Genomic DNA, 17,294 nt, shown 5'->3' on the forward strand with positions numbered 1-17,294 from the left:
ACCTACTTGATGTAGGTGTTGGCATTGCTCCTCCCTGCCTCCCTCCCCACGAAGCCCTGTCCCCCTCAGGAGAAGCAGGCAAGCAGAGAGCACCTACTTGATGTAGGTGTTGGCATTGCCCTCTGGGAAGCCGTAGGGATGCTTCTTCCTGAAGACGTGGCCCACGCGGCTGCAGGGGACGATCTCCAGGCTGCCTCCACACATCCACACACGGAAAGAGATCTCTGCAAGGAGAGCAGCCTCAGCACTTGGTGCCTCTGCCCTGCAGCAGGATGGATCCTGGGGTGTGTCACAGGGTCACAGCACAGGAGAGCTTGGAAGGGACCTCCAGAGATCACCCAGTCCAACCCCCCTGCCAGAGCAGCATCACCCAGGGCAGGCTGCACAGGAATGCATCCAGGGGGGGCTGGGAAGGCTCCAGAGAAGGAGACTCCACAACCCCCCTGGGCAGCCTGCTCCAGGGCTCTGGGACCCTCACTGTAGAGAAGCTTTTCCCCATGTTGAGCTGAAACCTTCTATGCTCAAGTTTGAACCTGTTGTTCCTTCTCTTGCTACTGTGCACCACCCAAAAGAGCTTGTCCCCCTCCCCTTGACACCCACCCCTCAGCTATTGATAGCCACTGATCAGATCCCTCTCAGCCTTCTCTCCTCCAGACTCAACAGCCCCAGGGCTCTCAGCCTCTCCTCACAGGGGAGATGCTCAAGGCCCCTGAGCATCCTCCTGGCTCTCCGTACCTCTCGCTTCACATCCTCTGCCACATGAAACTGGGGGAAATCAATTCCCAGCAGGCACAAGTGCCTTAAAAGCTCATTTCAAAGCTGCTTGTGATCTGTTTGAAGTCAGTGCACTTGAAACCTGCCTACAGCACAGCAGGTGCCAGCACAGTGGCCAGAGGTGGGCAGGGTCCCTTTCCCTGCAGCCCTGCTTACAGCACAGAGTCCTCCTGCCACTTTGCTGCTCCCAGCATTGCTTCTGCACTGCCTGTTCCAGAGGCACTCCTCTCTACAAGGGTGTCAGGCTCCCCAGGAGGGGCCAGGGGCTCTGTGTGTCACTGGCTGCACCTGCCATTCTGGTTCTCCAGAGTGAGCAGAGAGCTCTGCATCCATCGCCTGGCTGACAACGGAGCGAGCTGCCCCTGCCGGGCACACGCTGCGGGTCCTGAGTGCCAGCACCTTTGCTCAGGCAAAGGCCAGAGGTGGGAAGGATTGTCTGCCAGAGCATCTGGCTAAGCTGGCAGTGCAGGGAGCCCCAAGCTGCTCTCTGGGTGGCTGATGGGCCCCTTCTGGAGGACAAGTGAGCCCGTGGCACAAGGGCCATTGGGAGTGCTGGGGCTGTGGCAGGGAGCTGGGGAAAGCCTAGCTGGCAAGGCAGGGCAGGGGAGCAGAATGTCTGATCCAAAGGGTCCAGCTGGTCCTACTGCTTGTGAAGCTGTGGGTCTGCAGCTCTAGTGTCAGAAAGCCATGCTCAGGCAGAGCCAGCAGGGACAAGCCCTGGCATTAGAAAGAAAAGGCCTCTGCAGTGGCTTTCCACATCCTCTTTCCATAGGCTCCTAGAATGGGCTGGGCTGGAAGGGGCCTCCAAAGCTCATCTGCAGTCAGCAGGAGCATCCTCCACCAGAGCAGGCTGCCCACAGCCCTGTCCAGCCTCACCTTGAGTATCTCCAGGGATGGGGCCCCAACCACCTCCCTGGGCAGCCTGTCCCAGGGCTCCACCACCCTCCTGGTGCAGAACTTGTTCCTCACATCAATCTAGATCTGCTCTGCTCTGGTTTGAAGCCACTGCCTCCCATCCTGTGGCTGCAGGCCTTTGTGAACAGTCTCTCCCCATCCCTCAGGCTGCCCATCTGCTCAGCACACAGCTACACACAGCATACATTTACTCCAGGAGGGCAAATGCCTTTTCACTCTTCCCCCTCCCCCATCCTTAACTACAGGAGTCCAGAGAGGCCTCCTGTCCTCACTGTCACCTCCTGCTCCTGGCAGTGCCCTCACATGAGCCAGCACAGCCGCTGCTTGTCCCTAAGTTGGATGCTGGCAAAGCAAGGACCTGTGGTGGGAAGGGGAGACCTCACTGCTCTCCACAACTCCCTGAAGGGAGGTTGGAGCCAGGAGGGGGTTGGTCTCTTCTCCCAGGCACCCAGCACCAGAACAAGAGGACACAGTCTCAAGCTGTGCCAGGGGAGGTTTAGGCTGGAGGGGAGGAGAAAGTTCTTCCCAGAGAGAGCAATTGGCCACTGGGATGTGCTGCCCAGGGAGGTGGTGGAGTCCCCATCCCTGGAGGTGCTCAAGAAAGGCTTGGATGTGGCACTTGGAACCATGGTTTGGTTGTCAGGAGGGGTTAGGGATTAGGTGACAGGTTGGACTTGATGAGCTGTGAGGTCTGGTCCAGCTGGGTAGGATGGACAGAAGTCCTCCTCCTCCACCTCCAGCTGCAATCCCTCTGCAAACAACTCAACAGCTTCAAGGGGCAAAGGAGAATGACATCCTGGCCACCAGGCTGGAAAAGTATGGCCTGGAGGGGTGGAGCACTCCCAGAAGCCCTGAGCCCATCCCCCAGAGGGGGCCAGCAAAGGCTGGGGGCAGAGAGCAGAGTGGGGAGCAGAAGGATTTGTTTGCAGAGATCCCCTGCCCTTCCCAGCTGTGCTTACAGGCAGGAGCTGCTGCAGCAGCTGGAGCCTCCTCACGCTGCCCAGCGCTGGGCATTACCCAAAGGTGCCCTGGGGCCACCCCCTGGGGCCACCCTCTGGGGCTGTGTTGGGAGCAGCCTCAATCACAGCCCCCGGGAAAGGAGATGAGGGCAGGATGTGGCCGCTCTGAGCTGCTGTGCTCAGCTCCCCTCACGCCTGGCTGCTGCTCTCCTTTGCCTCTGTCACCCTGCTGGCCACGCTGCCAGCCCCAATGGGGACATCAGGAGGGTGTCCCAGAGAGGGGACCACGCTGCCAGCCCCAATGGGGACATCAGGAGGGTGTCCCAGAGAGGGGACCACGCTGCCAGCCCCAATGGGGACATCAGGAGGGTGTCCCAGAGAGAGGACCACGCTGCCAGCCCCAATGGGGACATCAGGAGGGTGTCCCAGAGAGGGGACCACGCTGCCAGCCCCAATGGGGACATCAGGAGGGTGTCCCAGAGAGAGGACCACGCTGCCAGCCCCAATGGGGACATCAGGAGGGTGTCCCAGAGAGGGGACCACGCTGCCAGCCCCAATGGGGACATCAGGAGGGTGTCCCAGAGAGGGGACCACACTGCCAGCCCCAATGGGGACATCAGGAGGGTGTCCCAGAGAGAGGACCACGCTGCCAGCCCCAATGGGGACATCAGGAGGGTGTCCCAGAGAGGGGACCACGCTGCCAGCCCCAATGGGGACATCAGGAGGGTGTCCCAGAGAGGGGACCACACTGCCAGCCCCAATGGGGACATCAGGAGGGTGTCCCAGAGAGGGGACCACACTGCCAGCCCCAATGGGGACATCAGGAGGGTGTCCCAGAGAGAGGACCACGCTGCCAGCCCCAATGGGGACATCAGGAGGGTGTCCCAGAGAGAGGACCACGTTGCCAGCCCTGCTGGGGACATCAGGAGGGTGTCCCAGAGAGGGGACCACTCTGCCAGCCCCAATGGGGACATCAGGTGTCCCACCACCCCTGGAGGTGTGCAAGAAACCTCTGGACATGGCACTCTGGGAGTGGTTCAGTGTCTGTGGTGGTGCTAGGTGGGTGGCTAAAGATCTCAGGTCTCTCCCCAGCCATTTCTCTGCTCCTGTGGTGCAGCCAGGCAGAGTGCAGCAGCAGCCATCACTCTTTGTCACCTGCCTGCAGCCTGCCAGGGAGCTGCTGTCTCAGGCACTCTGCAGATCCAAGGAGGCCCTGGGGGCTCAGCTCCTGGCTTTGAACTGCTCTCATCAGACAGCATCTCTAATGAGAATGTTAATGACAGCAATGTTAATGAGACAAAGAAGATGGGAAGGGATGGGGGAGGAGGGGGGCATGTTCTCTCATCTGTGGGGAGCACCACAGCTGAAAACTCCGTGGGTTAGGGTATTTCCCTAGGGACAGTCACAGCAGCAGGGGGGGCAGGGACACCCAGGTGCCAGCAACTGCTCACTGCCCTTCATCCATTTGGGAAAGGGGAGTGGAACAGGCTGCCCAGGGAAGTGACTGAGGCCCCAGCCCTGGAGGTGTTCAAGGGGAGGCTCACCAGGGCAGCCTGCTCCAGTGGAGGATGTCCCTGCCTGCTGCAGAGGGGCTTGGGCTGGAGGAGCTTTGGAGGCCCCTGCCAGCCCAGAGCACTCTGTGACTCCTGATGGTTGGGTTCCTTGCTCACTTGAGGCCATGAGCTGGAATGTCAGGGAGGGAGCCCAGCCCAGAGTGAGCCTGTACCCAGCTGGCAGGGCTCAGGAAGAGAAGCCAACACAGGCAGGCATGAGGAGGGGCACAGGAGGCACTCACCAAAGTTCTCCCCACCCCAGATGTCCATGGCACTGTCGTACTTCCCCAGGTGGTTGAACCAGGCCTTGTCCATCACAAAGAGCCCCCCAGCAATGATGGGAGTCCTGCAGGGAGGGGAGAGGCAACACTCAGACACTGCTGCAGCACTTGCATGCACACAAGCAGCTCTTCCCTTGGCCTCCTCTCCCACTGTCAGGACGTGACCTGTTGTCACAGGCTGAGGGCTGGGTGCCTACCAGAGAGGGGAAAAGTCCTCCAGGGACTAGACAGCCCAGGGGGAGGCACAGGGTACTGCAGTTTGTGTTATTGCAGGACAGGGGTCAGGGGCTGGAAGGGACCTCTGGAGATCTTCCAGTCCAACCCCCTGCCAGAGCAGGACCACAGAATCCAGCACAGGGCACACAGGAACACATCCAGATGGGGCTGGAAAGGCTCCAGAGAAGGAGACTCCACAACCTCTCTGGGCAGCCTGCTCCAGGGCTCTGGGAGCCTCCCAGGGCAGAAGTTCCTCCTCATGCTGAGCTGGAACCTCCTGTGCTGCAGTTTCCATCCATTGCCCCTTGGCCTATGCCAGGGTGCAAGTGAGCAGAGCCTGTCCCCTCCCTCCTGACCCCCAGCCCTCAGCTATTGATAGACATTGATCAGATCCCTCTCAGGCTTCTCCTCTGCAGACTAAGCAGCCCCAGGGCTCTCAGCCTCTCCTCACAGGGCAGTGCTCAGTCCCTTCAGCATCCTGGCAGCTCTCTGTTGGACTCTCTGCAGCAGATCCCTGTCCCTCTTGAGCTGGGCAGCCCAGAGCTGGATGCAGTATTCCAGGTGAGGTCTCAGCAGGGCAGAGCAGAGGGGGAGGAGAACCTCCCTGGCTCTGCTGGGCACACTCCTCTGAATGCAGCCCAGGATCCCCTTGGCCTTCTTGGCCCCCAGGGCACATTGCTGGCCCATGGAGGATTTGTTCTCCCCCAGCACTCCCAGGTCCTTCTCCTTGGGGCTGCTCTCCAGCAGATCACCTCCTAACCTGTCCTGCTGCAGTTTCTTCTGCCTGCCCAGGGGCAGGGCTCTGCACTTCTCCATGAGGCTCCTCTCTGCCCAGCTCTCAGCCTGCCCAGCTCTCACTGAATGGCCTCACAGCCTTCAGGCTGTCAGCCAAGCCTCCCAGTTTGGTATCATCAGCAGCTCCTGAATGTCTCCAGAGACATTCTCCCTCTCTCTCCCTCCTCTCTGCTCCCAGCATGACAGCTGTTGCCCCTCTCGGTTTGTGGGGGAGCCTACAGCCTCCTGCAGCCCTGGCTGCAAACTGATTTCTTGCTGTGCAGGTCCTGGATGCCTCCGGGGGGGAGACTCCCCAAGCCCCTCGGCAGCCTGCTGCAGTATTTTGCCTTTCACCTCCAGTTCTTTGGGAATGGTTTTATTTTACCCCTTTTGGGGTAAAGTCCTCTCTGTCTTGTGTGCCCTGGGCAGCTCCAAGGAGGGCAGCTCCAAGGAGGGCAGCTCTGCGCCTCCTGCTCACCGGGGGAGGACACCGCACCTCTCAACTGCAAAGCATCGGAGCCTTTCTCTCGGCTTGCCTCGGGGGTTCTGTTGCTGTCAGTCACCGAATTGCCGGCACTGAATGACCAGGCTAATGCACAGCTCCTCCGAGCCCCAGGTTCGCAGCGCTGATTGTAGGCTTCGGCATCACAAAGGCACTCAGCGCTCGGGGGGGTTGGTCACTCAGAAGGGCTCTTTGCCTGCAGCCAGCCCCATTAAGAGACCGCTCCGCCGGGGAGGGGAAGGCAGAGCCAGTTCAGCAGGGCCTGTTAAAGCCATGGCTGGCTGTGTGATGGGGATTTCCGAAGGCAGTTACCGTGCACCCTGCAGATCAGCCACGACAAGCAGGCAGAGGAAGCCGGTGGAGGAGGGGAAGGCAGGCCCAGGGGGTAGCTAGAGGAGACTTGCTGGCACAAGCCCCATCCCCATTCACTTGCAGACAGGGTAGATGCCTCAGTGTGGGCTTGGGAGGAGCTGGGGTGGCTGCTGTGCCCAGGCTGGCTCCCACGGTGCCCTACATGGCAGAACATGCTTCTGACTTTGGCCATAGCAACCCCAGGCAGTGCTACAGGCTGGGGACAGAGTGGCTGAGAGCAGCCTGGCAGAAAGAGACCTGGGGGTAGTGGTGGACAGCAGCTGAACAGGAGCCTGCAGTGTGCCCAGGTGGCCAAGAGGACCAAGGGCATCCTGGCCTGCAGCAGGAACAGTGTGGCCAGCAGGAGCAGGGAAGTCATCCTGCCCTGTGCTCAGCACTGCTTAGGCCACACCTTGAGTCCCGTGTCCAGTTCTGGGCTCCTCAGGTTAGGAAAGATGTTGAGCTGCTGGAATGTGTCCAGAGAAGGGCAACAAAGCTGGGGAAGGGTCTGGAGCACAGCCCTGTGAGGAGAGGCTGAGGGAGCTGGGGTTGCTTAGCCTGCAGAAGAGGAGGCTCAGGGGAGACCTTCTTGCTCTCCACAACTCCCTGAAGGGAGGTTGTAGCCAGGTGGGGGTTGGTCTCTTCTCCCAGGCACCCAGCACCAGAACAAGAAGACACAGTCTCAAGCTGTGCCAGGGGAAGTTTAAGCTGGAGGTTAGGAGAAAGTTCTTCCCAGCAAGAGAGACTGGCCACTGGGATGTGCTGCCCAGGGAGGTGGTGGAGTCCCCATCCCTGGAGGTGTTCAAGAGGGGCTTGGATGTGGCACTTGGAGCCATGGTTTGGCTGTCAGGAGCTGTTGGGTGATAGGTTGGACTTGGTTGGTTCTGTGATGAGTTCTGTGGTAAGAACACCCAGGAGGGGTGGGGGGTGAGAGGAGGGGGCCAAGATCTTTTTGGTGTGCACAGTTGTAAGCCAAGGAACAATGGAGACAAACCTGAACAGAGAAGGTTTCAGCTCAGCATGAGGAGAAACTTCTCTGCAGTGAGGGTCCCAGAGCCCTGGAGCAGGCTGCCCAGGGGGGCTGTGGAGTCTCCTTCCCTGGAGCCTTTCCAGCCCCGCCTGGATGCTTTCCTGTGAGGACTACCCTGGGTGATGCTGCTTGTGGCAGGGGCTTGGACCAGATGCCCTCTGGAGGTCCCTTCCAACCTGTAGCATTGTGTGGTTGTGTGATACAAGGTGTGCCCTTGGAAAGCCAGCCAGGAGCTCTGTTGAGAGCAGCACCCCAAGGAGCAGCAGGAGTCTGCTCCCCTGAGAGCTCCCCCCGACAGCTGGAGCCCCCCGCAGCACGGCGCCCCCAGCCGGGCAGGGAGGCAGACACCAGCGCCAGGCTGGCTGCCAGGGGAGGCTTTTTCAGCAGAAGGAAGGACTCCTTCCCTCCCACAGCACGAGGACAGCTGGCATCTCCCCTGCTCAGTTTTGTTATCTCTCTGTGCATCTTGAGTTCCTGATGAGCCTCCAGAGCACGCTCTGGGAGGTCAGCGCTGACCTGGCAAGGCTGCACCAGGCTCCACCTTCGTGTCCAGGGGGCTGAGAATGCTGCCTTCATTGGACAGCTGAGAGGAGCACCAGGCTGGAGCACTGAGCTTTCCCCCCAAGCAGATTCACTCTCCTTAGCACTCCCAAAACAGCTCCTCTGCTATGGAGACAGACAGAGAGCTGGGGCTGTGCAGGCTTGAGAGGAGAAGGCTCCCAGGAGACCTCATTGTGGCCTTCCAGGATCTGCAGGGGGCTCCAAGAAAGCTGGGGAGGGACTTTTGAGGGTGTCAGGGAGGGATAGGACTGGGGGGGATGGAGCACAACTAGAAGTGGGGAGATTGAGATTGGATGTGAGGAAGAAGTTGTTCCCCATGAGGGTGGTGAGAGCCTGGCACAGGTTGCCCAGGGAGGTGGTAGAAGCCTCCTGCCTGGAGGTGTTTGCAGCCAGGCTGGAGGTGGCTGTGAGCAACCTGCTGCAGTGTGAGGTGTCCCTGCCCATGGCAGGGGTTGGGACTGGCTGAGCCCTGAGGTCCCTGCCAGCCCTGACAGTTCCATGATTCTAACCCTACACACTCCCCTTCTGTCTTTGTAGCACCCTCAGCCTTCAGTGCTGGGAGGTGAAGCTGCACTGCAAAACTCAGGCCAGGCAGGTGCTGAGCACAGGCATCGGCTCAGAGCTGTCCTGGAGGGGATATCCCACTGCCATGTGCATGGTGACACAGCTGAGGTCAGCTGGGATGCCTGTCACAGCCTGTGTTTCAGGAGTGCCTCCTTCCTCCTGACTTACTTAATGGGCTCGGTGGGATCCAGTCGTTTGACTTTCTGCTCTGGGGAGAGCTGTTCCCACTTGAAATGCAGGCTCCAGTCAAAACCTGAAAGCAAAGGAGAGAGTTACCATGGGGAAATCAGGAATGGCTGTGCATGAGGAGGCAGTATGGGCTGCAGAGGGCATGCTTGATGGAGTATTTCCCCCACTTTCAAACGAGAAGCCTTGGAGATGCAGGGTTTGGGAGAAGAATAGCACAGCCAGCAGGTCAGGGAGGTAATTCTCCCCCTCTACTCTGCTCTGCTGAGACCACAGCTGGAGCTCTGGGTCCAGTTCTGGAGCCTCTGTGCCAGGCAGGACCTGGAGAGGCTGGAAGGTGTCCAGAGCAGGGCCACGAGGAGGAGCAGAGGGCTGGAGCTGCTCTGCTGTGAGCACAGACTGAGGGAGTTGGGGTTGTGCAGGCTGGAGAGGAGAAGGCTCCCAGGAGACTTCATTGTGGCCTTCCAGGATCTGCAGGGGGCTCCAAGAAAGCTGGGGAGGGACTTCTGAGGGTGTCAGGGAGGGATAGGACTGGGGGGCATGGAGCAAAGCTAGAAGTGGGGAGATTGAGATTGGCTGTGAGGAAGAAGTTGTTCCCCAGGAGGGTGGTGAGAGCCTGGCACAGGCTGCCCAGGGAGGTGGTGGAAGCCTCCTGCCTGGAGGTGTTTGCAGCCAGGCTGGAGGTGGCTGTGAGCAACCTGCTGCAGTGTGAGGTCTCCCTGCCCGTGGCAGGGGGTTGGAGCTGGCTGAGCCCTGAGGCCCCTTCCAACTGAAACAGTTCTGTGACTCTATGGTCTAATGACTAACATTGTCCTACTGCCTAGGGACCAGGAACAGCACATTGCATGACAATGGCAAGGTCAAACACTCCAAAGGCAGGAAAAGTCAGGGTGCAAGCTGCTGCTGCAGCCTCTCTCTGTCCCCCTGTGCACAGGGACAGGCACACTCGTGGCTGCTGCCTGCTCCACATCGCACAGGCATGCTAATAAGGGCCACAGTGGCATCCTCCATCTCCTCCTGTCAGCAGCCCAGCTTTCAATGCTGCCAAGGGTGGCTTCACCGTGACCCTTCCTTGCTGCTTGACTGCCTCCATCCACTGCAGCAAGCAGCATTGCCCAGGCCAGGCTCACCCGCCTCTGAAACAGCCTGAAAGCACCCGGCGGGGAGCAGGCAGCGCTGCCTGTGTGCGCCGTGCGAGAGAGCAGGAGACACAGCTCCCGGTGCCGCTGCAGCGCCACCCACAGGATGGACACCCTCCAGGCACCTGTGGCTTGCACTTACCCCCTCTGAGGTCTGATGAAGCTGCCACGTAGGCAAAAGTGTCCAGGTTGATGATGTCAATAATGGGGCTGACCACTCGGGTGGGATCCTGGAAAGCAGAAGAGAAATGAGCCAGGACTTCAGACCCTGCTGCTCACGCTGCTCAGGGGCTGCTCTGAACTCCTGGAGACACCAAGTGGCTGGAAATCTTTGGGACAAATAGCAAAATGCCAGCTACAGGAGCACACTGGAGAGGGTGAGGGTTTGGGGGTGATCCCACAATCACAGAATGTTGGGGGCTGGAAGGGACCTTGAGAGATCACCCAGTCCAGAGCAGGGTCTCCTAGAGCAGGTCACACAGGAACTCATCCAGGCAGGTCTTGAATATCTCCAGAGAGGGACCCTCCACAGCCCCCCTGGGCAGCCTGCTCCAGGGCTCTGTCACCCTCACAGGGAAAAAACCTTTCCTCCTGTTCCCATGGCACTTCCTCTGCCTCAGCTTCCACCGCTGCCCCTTGTGCTGGCATTGGGCATCCCCCAGCAGAGCCTGGCTCCAGCCTCTGGGCACTGCCCCTGCACAGCTTTATCAGCATGAATGAGGTCCCCTCTCAGGCTCCTCCTCTCCAAGCTAAAGGGACCCAGCTCCCTCAGGCTCTCCTCATGTCATGGACCAGTGTCCATCACCACCTCCACCTCGTGAAGCCATCAATCCAAGCGAGGAATCAACAGCAGCAGCACCAAGTGGCAGAGACAGTGCTGGGAGCCTGGGAAGGCAGGCTCCATCTCTCCTGGGCAGGAGGAACAGGCTGCTGAGGCAGCATCTCACCAGCTTTGGCTTCACCCCCAGTCTCTCCCTCCACAGGCTGTGCATGTGCTCAGCACTGGGCTGGACACAAAGCTCGGGCTGCCCTCCATCCATTCACTGACATGTTCCCCTTCCCCCTCTCCTAAATACTTCTCACTGGGTTTCAGAATCACAGAGCTGTGTTGCTGGAGGAGACCTCCAAGATCATTAACTCCAGCTATCGACCCAACCCCACCATGGCCATTGAACCCTGTCCCCAGGTGCCACGGCCACAGGTTTCTGGAACCCCTCCAGGGATGGGGACTCCACCACCTCCCAGGGCAGTCTGTGCCAGTGCCTGACCACTCCTGCAGCAAAGACACTTTTCCTAATCTCCAAACAAAACCTCTCCTGGCACAATTTCAGGCCATTTCCTCTCCTCTTCTCACCTGACATTAGGGAGAAGAGACCAACCCCCACAGCCAGCCAGTCAGTCACACACATAGAGAATGGTCTGGGTTGGAAGGGACCTCCAAAGGTCACCTAATCCAACCCCCTCTGCAGTCAGCAGGAGCATCCTCCACTACATCAGGTTGCTCAGAGCCTTTTTGAGCCTGACCTTGAGTATCTCCAGGGATGGGGCCTCAAAATACTCCTCTGTGCAATCTGCTTCAGTGCTCCACCACCCTCATGGTGCAGAACTTCTTCCTCACATCCAATCTCAGTCTGCTCTGCTCTCATTTCAAACCATTGCCCCTGGTCCTGTCCCTGCAGGCCTTTGCAAACAGTCCCTCTGCAGCCTTCCTGTAGCCCACTCAGGTACTGGCAGGCTGCTCTTAGGTGTCCCTGGAGCCTTCTCTTCTCCAGGCTGAACACCCCCAGCTCCCTCAGCCTGTCCTCACAGCAGAGGCTTCCAGCCAGCTGATCATTGTCATGGCCCTGCTCTGGCCCTGCTCCCTCAGGTCCACGTCCTTGCTGTGTTGGGGGCTCCAGAGCTGGATGCAGCACTCCAGGTGTTCAGACCTCTGGGACACAACTGCAATTTTGTCCAAGGTGTGAGAGGGTTAAACAATGACTCATCTGCATTCTCTTGGCTATCTTGGTGGCGATTTAATTAACATCTTGGTACGGGCAAAGAGATCATACAGAGAGTTAAGAAGGAAAAGTGCTGCAGGAGGAAGAGACTCCAGCAGCTTTGACTGCTCTCTTATCTGCCTTTTCCCCTTCAAAACCCCCAAACTCCAATTATAACTCAAGCTCGAAGCTTCTCCCCTCCCCCGATCAAACCGTGTCTCACAGCCGGCAAAGGGAAGCAGTCCGAGCGCACGCAGGGGGCCGCAGAAGACTCAGGGTTTAGAAGTCAGTCCTAACAAAGGAGTATTCAAATGCAGCTGTAGGAGGAGCAACCAGAGGAGCCGAGCTGGGAGCTGGAGCAGAGCTCCCTTGAGCACGACAAAGGCTTGGCATTTCCATGACAAGCTGAAGGCGTGGAGGAGCTCCAGGCACGTCCTAGCGGGATGAGCCTTCCGAACCCAGCAGAGCAGCTGCTGCAGTGCCCCTCAGACTGCCGCAGCTCCGCACCCCAGGCAGTCTGCATCTGCCCCAGGGTAGGGGAAAGGTTTTAAGCAGAGCATCCCTCTGGTCTGCCTGCTGCACACTGCAGGGAATGGAATCATAGAACTGTTCGGGTTGGAAGGGACCTCAAGGCTCAGCCCGTCCCAACCCCCTGCCATGGGCAGGGACACCTCACACCACAGCAGGTTGCTCACAGCCACCTCCAGCCTGGCTGCAAACACCTCCAGGCACGAGGCTTCTACTCTCAGCCATTTACAACTTTCTCCTCAAGCATCTGACTGGGGAGTCCTTCGAAGCAGCCCACACTCACCTCCTCTTTTGGCTCCACACCCCCTGCTCACTGCACAGCACAACCTCTTGCAAGGAAATCTCCTTCCCCTCCTCTCTGTGTTTGTTGTGGCAGCCCCACCAGGCACAGGAGCTTACTTCTAGCAGCTAGCAGTCTTGAGGTGGCTGCCATGAAGGTGAGGCTGGAAACTATCCCAACTGAAGCCTGTATTAGAAGAAACATCTTCACTGCAAGGGCTTCCCAGGGAGCTGGCTGACTCCCCATCCCTGGAGGTGTTTCAGAGAGACAGAGCTGTGGTGCTGAGGGCCATGGTTCAGCAGCAGCCTTGGCAGAGCCAGAGAGCGGTAGGAGTTGATGATCTTAAAGGTCTTAAGCCAAAACTATTCTATGAGTCCTGCAGTGTGCTAGCAGCACTGCAGCCTTCTCCCTGCCATGCCAGGGGGACATTGATCCTTAGCTTTCATGAAGGTCTCTCTGACCCTCAACAGAAGAGCCCAGCAAGCTCAAGAGCACAGCACTGCTGCTGTGCTTTGCTCTGGGAGGAGCACCAGGTTCACCTCTCTGGGCTTTTATACCTCCCTTGCCAGGGCACATTAACACCACCCAAACCCTCAATCCTCTTTCAGGTGAAGATCTCAAACACCTGAGATTGTGTTTCTCCAGACAGACCCAGTTATGGAACTAAAATCAACAGGAGGCAACTCTGAAACTCCTCCTGAAGGCACTGGAGACATCTCATGATTATTATAGCACCTTGACTGCAGCTTGTCTCCCAACCTCTCCATCATGACCTTGTAATGGCCAACAAGGGCCACAATAGCTCCTCTGTCACCACAGCAGCCACAAGCAAGGCAAGAGGCACAGGCTGCCCCTTATCTGCCTCCCCTTGTCCAAAGAGAGCATCAGACTGAGGGAGATGCTTGAGCTGGGTCCGGGAGGTCACCTTCCACTGGTTCATCCCACTGCCATCTGCAAACCCAATTTTAGGGCAAGCTTACTGAGCTGCTGTACAGAACACAGAATTAACCAGGTTGGAAAAGACCTTGGAGGTAGTTGAGTCCAACCTGTCACCCAGCACCACCTAATCAACTCAACCATGGCTCCAAGTGCCTCATCCAGGCTCTTCTTAAACACCTCCAGGGATGGGGATTCCACCACCTCCCTGGGCAGCACATCCCAGTGGCCAATCTCTCTCTCTGGGAAGAACTTTCTCCTCCCCTCCAGCCTAAACCTCCCCTGGCACAGCTTGAGGCTGTGTCCTCTTGTTCTGGCACTGGTTGCCTGGGAGAAAAGACCAACCCCCACCTGGCTACAACCTCCCTTCAGGTAGCTGTAGAGAGCAAGAAGGTCTCCCCTGAGCCTCTCTTCTCCAGGCTAAGCAACTCCCAGAGGCCCAAGACCCCCTAGAACCTCCCTCTTCTCCCCACATCCCTTGACTTGCCCTTAGACTTTCTGGTCCTGCTTGCTCCCTAGCCCACATGCTGGCATGCACTGACCACAGCAAGCGTGGGCACGGGGAGGGCTGCCACCCTCTGCTGGGGAATCATAGAATGGTAGGGGTTGAAAGGGGCCTCTGAAGATCATCCAGTTCCACCCCCCCTGCCAAAGCAGCACCACCCAGGGCAGGTCACACAGGAACACATCCAGGTGGCTCCTGGAAGTCTGCAGAGAAGGAGGCTCCACAGGCTCTCTGGCAGCCTGCTGCAGGGCTGCAGCACAAGCACAGCAAAGAAGTTTTCCCTCCTGTTGAGGTGGAGCTCCCTGTGTTCCAGGCTGTGTCCATGGCTGCCTGTCCTCTCACAGGACAGCAGTGAAGAGAGACTGCCACATCCTTCCTGACACCCACCCTGCAGAGAGGTACAGATGTTGATCACACCCCTCGCAGCCTCCTCTTCTCCAGACTGAGCAGCCTCAGATCCCTCAACCCTTCCTCATCACACAGATGTTCCAGTCCCTTCATCATCCTCCTAAGCCTCTGTTGGACTCTCTCCAGGAGCTCCCTGTCCCTCTGCACCTGGGGAGCCCAGAGCTGGGCACAGGACTCCAGGTGTGGTCTCACCAGAGCAGGGCAGAAGGGGAGGAAGTTCAAAGTGGTGCTCAAGGGGCACCTTCACCTGTGCCCATGGGGGTGGCATTGTGGCACATACAGGGCCCAGCATTTTTCACCTTGGGAGGCTGAAGGAAGAGCTGCTCTGCCCATGAGAATAAGAGACAGCAATATCTGGGCTGGCTGGTGGTGGGAAGAGACACTTGCTCCTCCTTTGCTTGAAGCTTCAGTTGAAATGGCTCAGAGCTGACAGCTCCTGGGAGCAGCCTGGTGAGGAAATGGTTTTCCCGGGCAGCCAATGCTCCTGGGGGCGGTGGGACAGGGAAGCCTCCTCTGAAGCACAGCCTGAAGGTGGCAGCAGTAACATTTCGTACCCTTGGCTGATCGATATCTTAACCCTGATGGAGAGGAGGAGGAAGCCAAGCATCCCCGAGGCCCTCACCCAGCAGCTTTTCGAGGAGCTGCAAAGCAGCCCAGCAGGACTTCAGTTGCTTTGGGAGCCCCCAGTGCTCCTCATAGCAAGGCTCCCTCCCGGCCTGCGCTGTAGGGCTGGGCAGGGCAGGAGCAGCACTAGCAGCAGCAGTGCAAGCCTGCAGCCTGCCCTACTTCCAGCTGCAGAGAGCCTGAGCCCAGAAGAGCAAAACAAAAAGGAGTTCCTGGAGGTGACCTACATTTGATGCTACATTCAGCCCATGGTGCAGGGAAACTCCTGCAGCAGCATCACACCTGGCATCTACATCCCCCCCATGGGCACTGACCGTGGGGCACAGCCCTGGAGCTGCACAGCAGCTCTGCCTGCCCCTTCCTGCTGCCACCACTGCCCTTCTCACAGAGCCACACAGCTGACCAGGCTGGAAAAGCCCTTGGAGATCATCCAGTCCAACCTGTCACCCAGCACCATCTGACCATCTAACCATGGCACCCAGTGCCTCTTCCAGGCTCTTCTTGAACACCTCCAGGGATGGGGACTCCACCACCTCCCTGGGCAGCACATCCCAGTGGCCAATCTCTCTCTCAGGGAAGAACTTTCTCCTCACCTCCAGCCTAACCCTCCCCTGGCACAGCTTGAAACTATGTCCTCTTGTTCTGCTGCTGGGTGCCTGGGAGAAGAGACCAACCCCCACCTGGCTACAACCTCCCTTCAGAGAGTTGCAGAGAGCAAGAAGGTCTCCCCTGAGCCTCCTCTTCTGCAGGCTAAGCAACCCCAGCTCCCTCAGCCTCTCCTCGCAGGGCTGTCCCCCAGACCCCTCCCCAGCTTTGTTGCCCTTCTCTGGACACCTTCAAGAGTCTCAATGTCCTTCTTAGACTGAGGAGCCCAGAACTGGACACAGGACACAGGGGATTGGATGTGGCACTTGGTGCCATGGTCTAGTAGTCCTGAGGTCTTGGGTGACAGGTTGGACTTGATGATCTTTGAGGTCTTTTCCAACCTCATTGATTCTCTGGCTCAAGGTGTGGCCTAACCAGCGCTGAGCACAGGGCAGAATGAGTTCCCTGCTCCTGCCAGAGCTCCACCTGGCAGGGAGGCAGGTGTGAAAACCAGAATGCCTTGGATGAGGGCACCATGAGCACCAGGCAAGCAGGTCCCTCCATGGCCCACCAGCTCAGCTTGCCCTTGCTGCCACAAAATTCACCAGCTTTAAAATGACTGAGTGATGAGTGGGAGCACTCAGGAGCCAGGGGTGTAGCAAGGGTGGGGGGACGAGGCACAGCAACAAGAAAGGACCATGGCACAGAAGGAGAGGGGGAGACGGAAAGGGGGAGAGGATGGGAGAGGGGGAGAGGATGGGAGAGGATGGGAGAGGATGGGAGAGGATGGGAGAGGATGGGAGAGGATGGGAGAGGATGGGAGAAGCAGAGGAGGACAGACCCCTAGAACAACAGAATGGTTTGGGTTGGAAAGGACCTCCAGAGGTCATTTAATCCAACTTCCCCTGCAGGGGTCAGGGGCATCCTCAGCTAGATCAGGCTGCCCAGAGCCCTGTCCAGCCTCACCTTGCATATCCCCAAGGATGAGGCCTCAGCTACCTCCCTGGCTACCTCCCTGGGCAACCTGTTGCAGCGTTCCACTGCCTTCGTGGTGCACAACTTGTTCCTGGCCTCTGACCTAACTCTGCTCTTCTGCACACTGGAGCCGAGGGCTTCATCCCTGCACCGTTCCAGCAGGTCAGCAGGACCCATCTCCCTCTGCCTGGAGCGCCAAGGGGCTGGGAGGCTGCCTGCACCCTGCCTGCTGAGGGCAGTCGCCCGGGGCGGCTGTCACTGTCTGTTCCCCAAATCAGCAGAATTGAAATCCCATTAAATCAATTTATTAGCACTTAATTTGCATGAAATGAAATTCGGCCCCGTTCAAGGAGCTGTCACCTCCTTAAATCATCAGCACCGAGCCCTCTGCAGCAGCCCAGCTCAAACCTCTGCTGCGGCGCTGTCCAGCTGCTGCCCTGTCCCCGCTGCCCCTGGCCACGCAGTGCCTCACTGCCCCGGGAGGCATCTGCGACCCCCCACCTGCTCGCCCAGGCAAGGAGACAACCCCACCTGGCTCCTGGCGGGGCAAGACCAGCACAGTCACTTTACACAGAACCACAGAGCTGTCAGGGCTGGAAGGGACCCCAAGGCTCAGCCAGCTCCAACCCCCTGCCATGGGCAGGGACACCTCACACTGCAGCAGGTTGC

General features: G+C 58.6%; 1 protein-coding gene across 1 annotated transcript in view; it reads right to left on the reverse strand.

The window, feature by feature from the left end:
• Positions 1–17,294, reverse strand: part of GALNT14 (polypeptide N-acetylgalactosaminyltransferase 14) — a 108,915-nt gene that overhangs the window by 13,442 nt on the left and 78,179 nt on the right. Inside the window, exons 7-10 of the mRNA XM_054171279.1 lie at positions 9,948–10,035; positions 8,649–8,733; positions 4,444–4,547; positions 98–224 (exon numbers count right to left, since the gene is read on the reverse strand). Of these exons, the coding sequence (XP_054027254.1) occupies positions 98–224; positions 4,444–4,547; positions 8,649–8,733; positions 9,948–10,035 (404 nt within the window). The remainder of the gene's footprint in view (positions 1–97; positions 225–4,443; positions 4,548–8,648; positions 8,734–9,947; positions 10,036–17,294) is intronic.

The sequence above is a fragment of the Dryobates pubescens genome, chromosome 2 (genome assembly GCF_014839835.1).
Source record: "Dryobates pubescens isolate bDryPub1 chromosome 2, bDryPub1.pri, whole genome shotgun sequence".
In the NCBI taxonomy this organism is placed as follows: Eukaryota; Metazoa; Chordata; class Aves; order Piciformes; family Picidae; genus Dryobates; species Dryobates pubescens.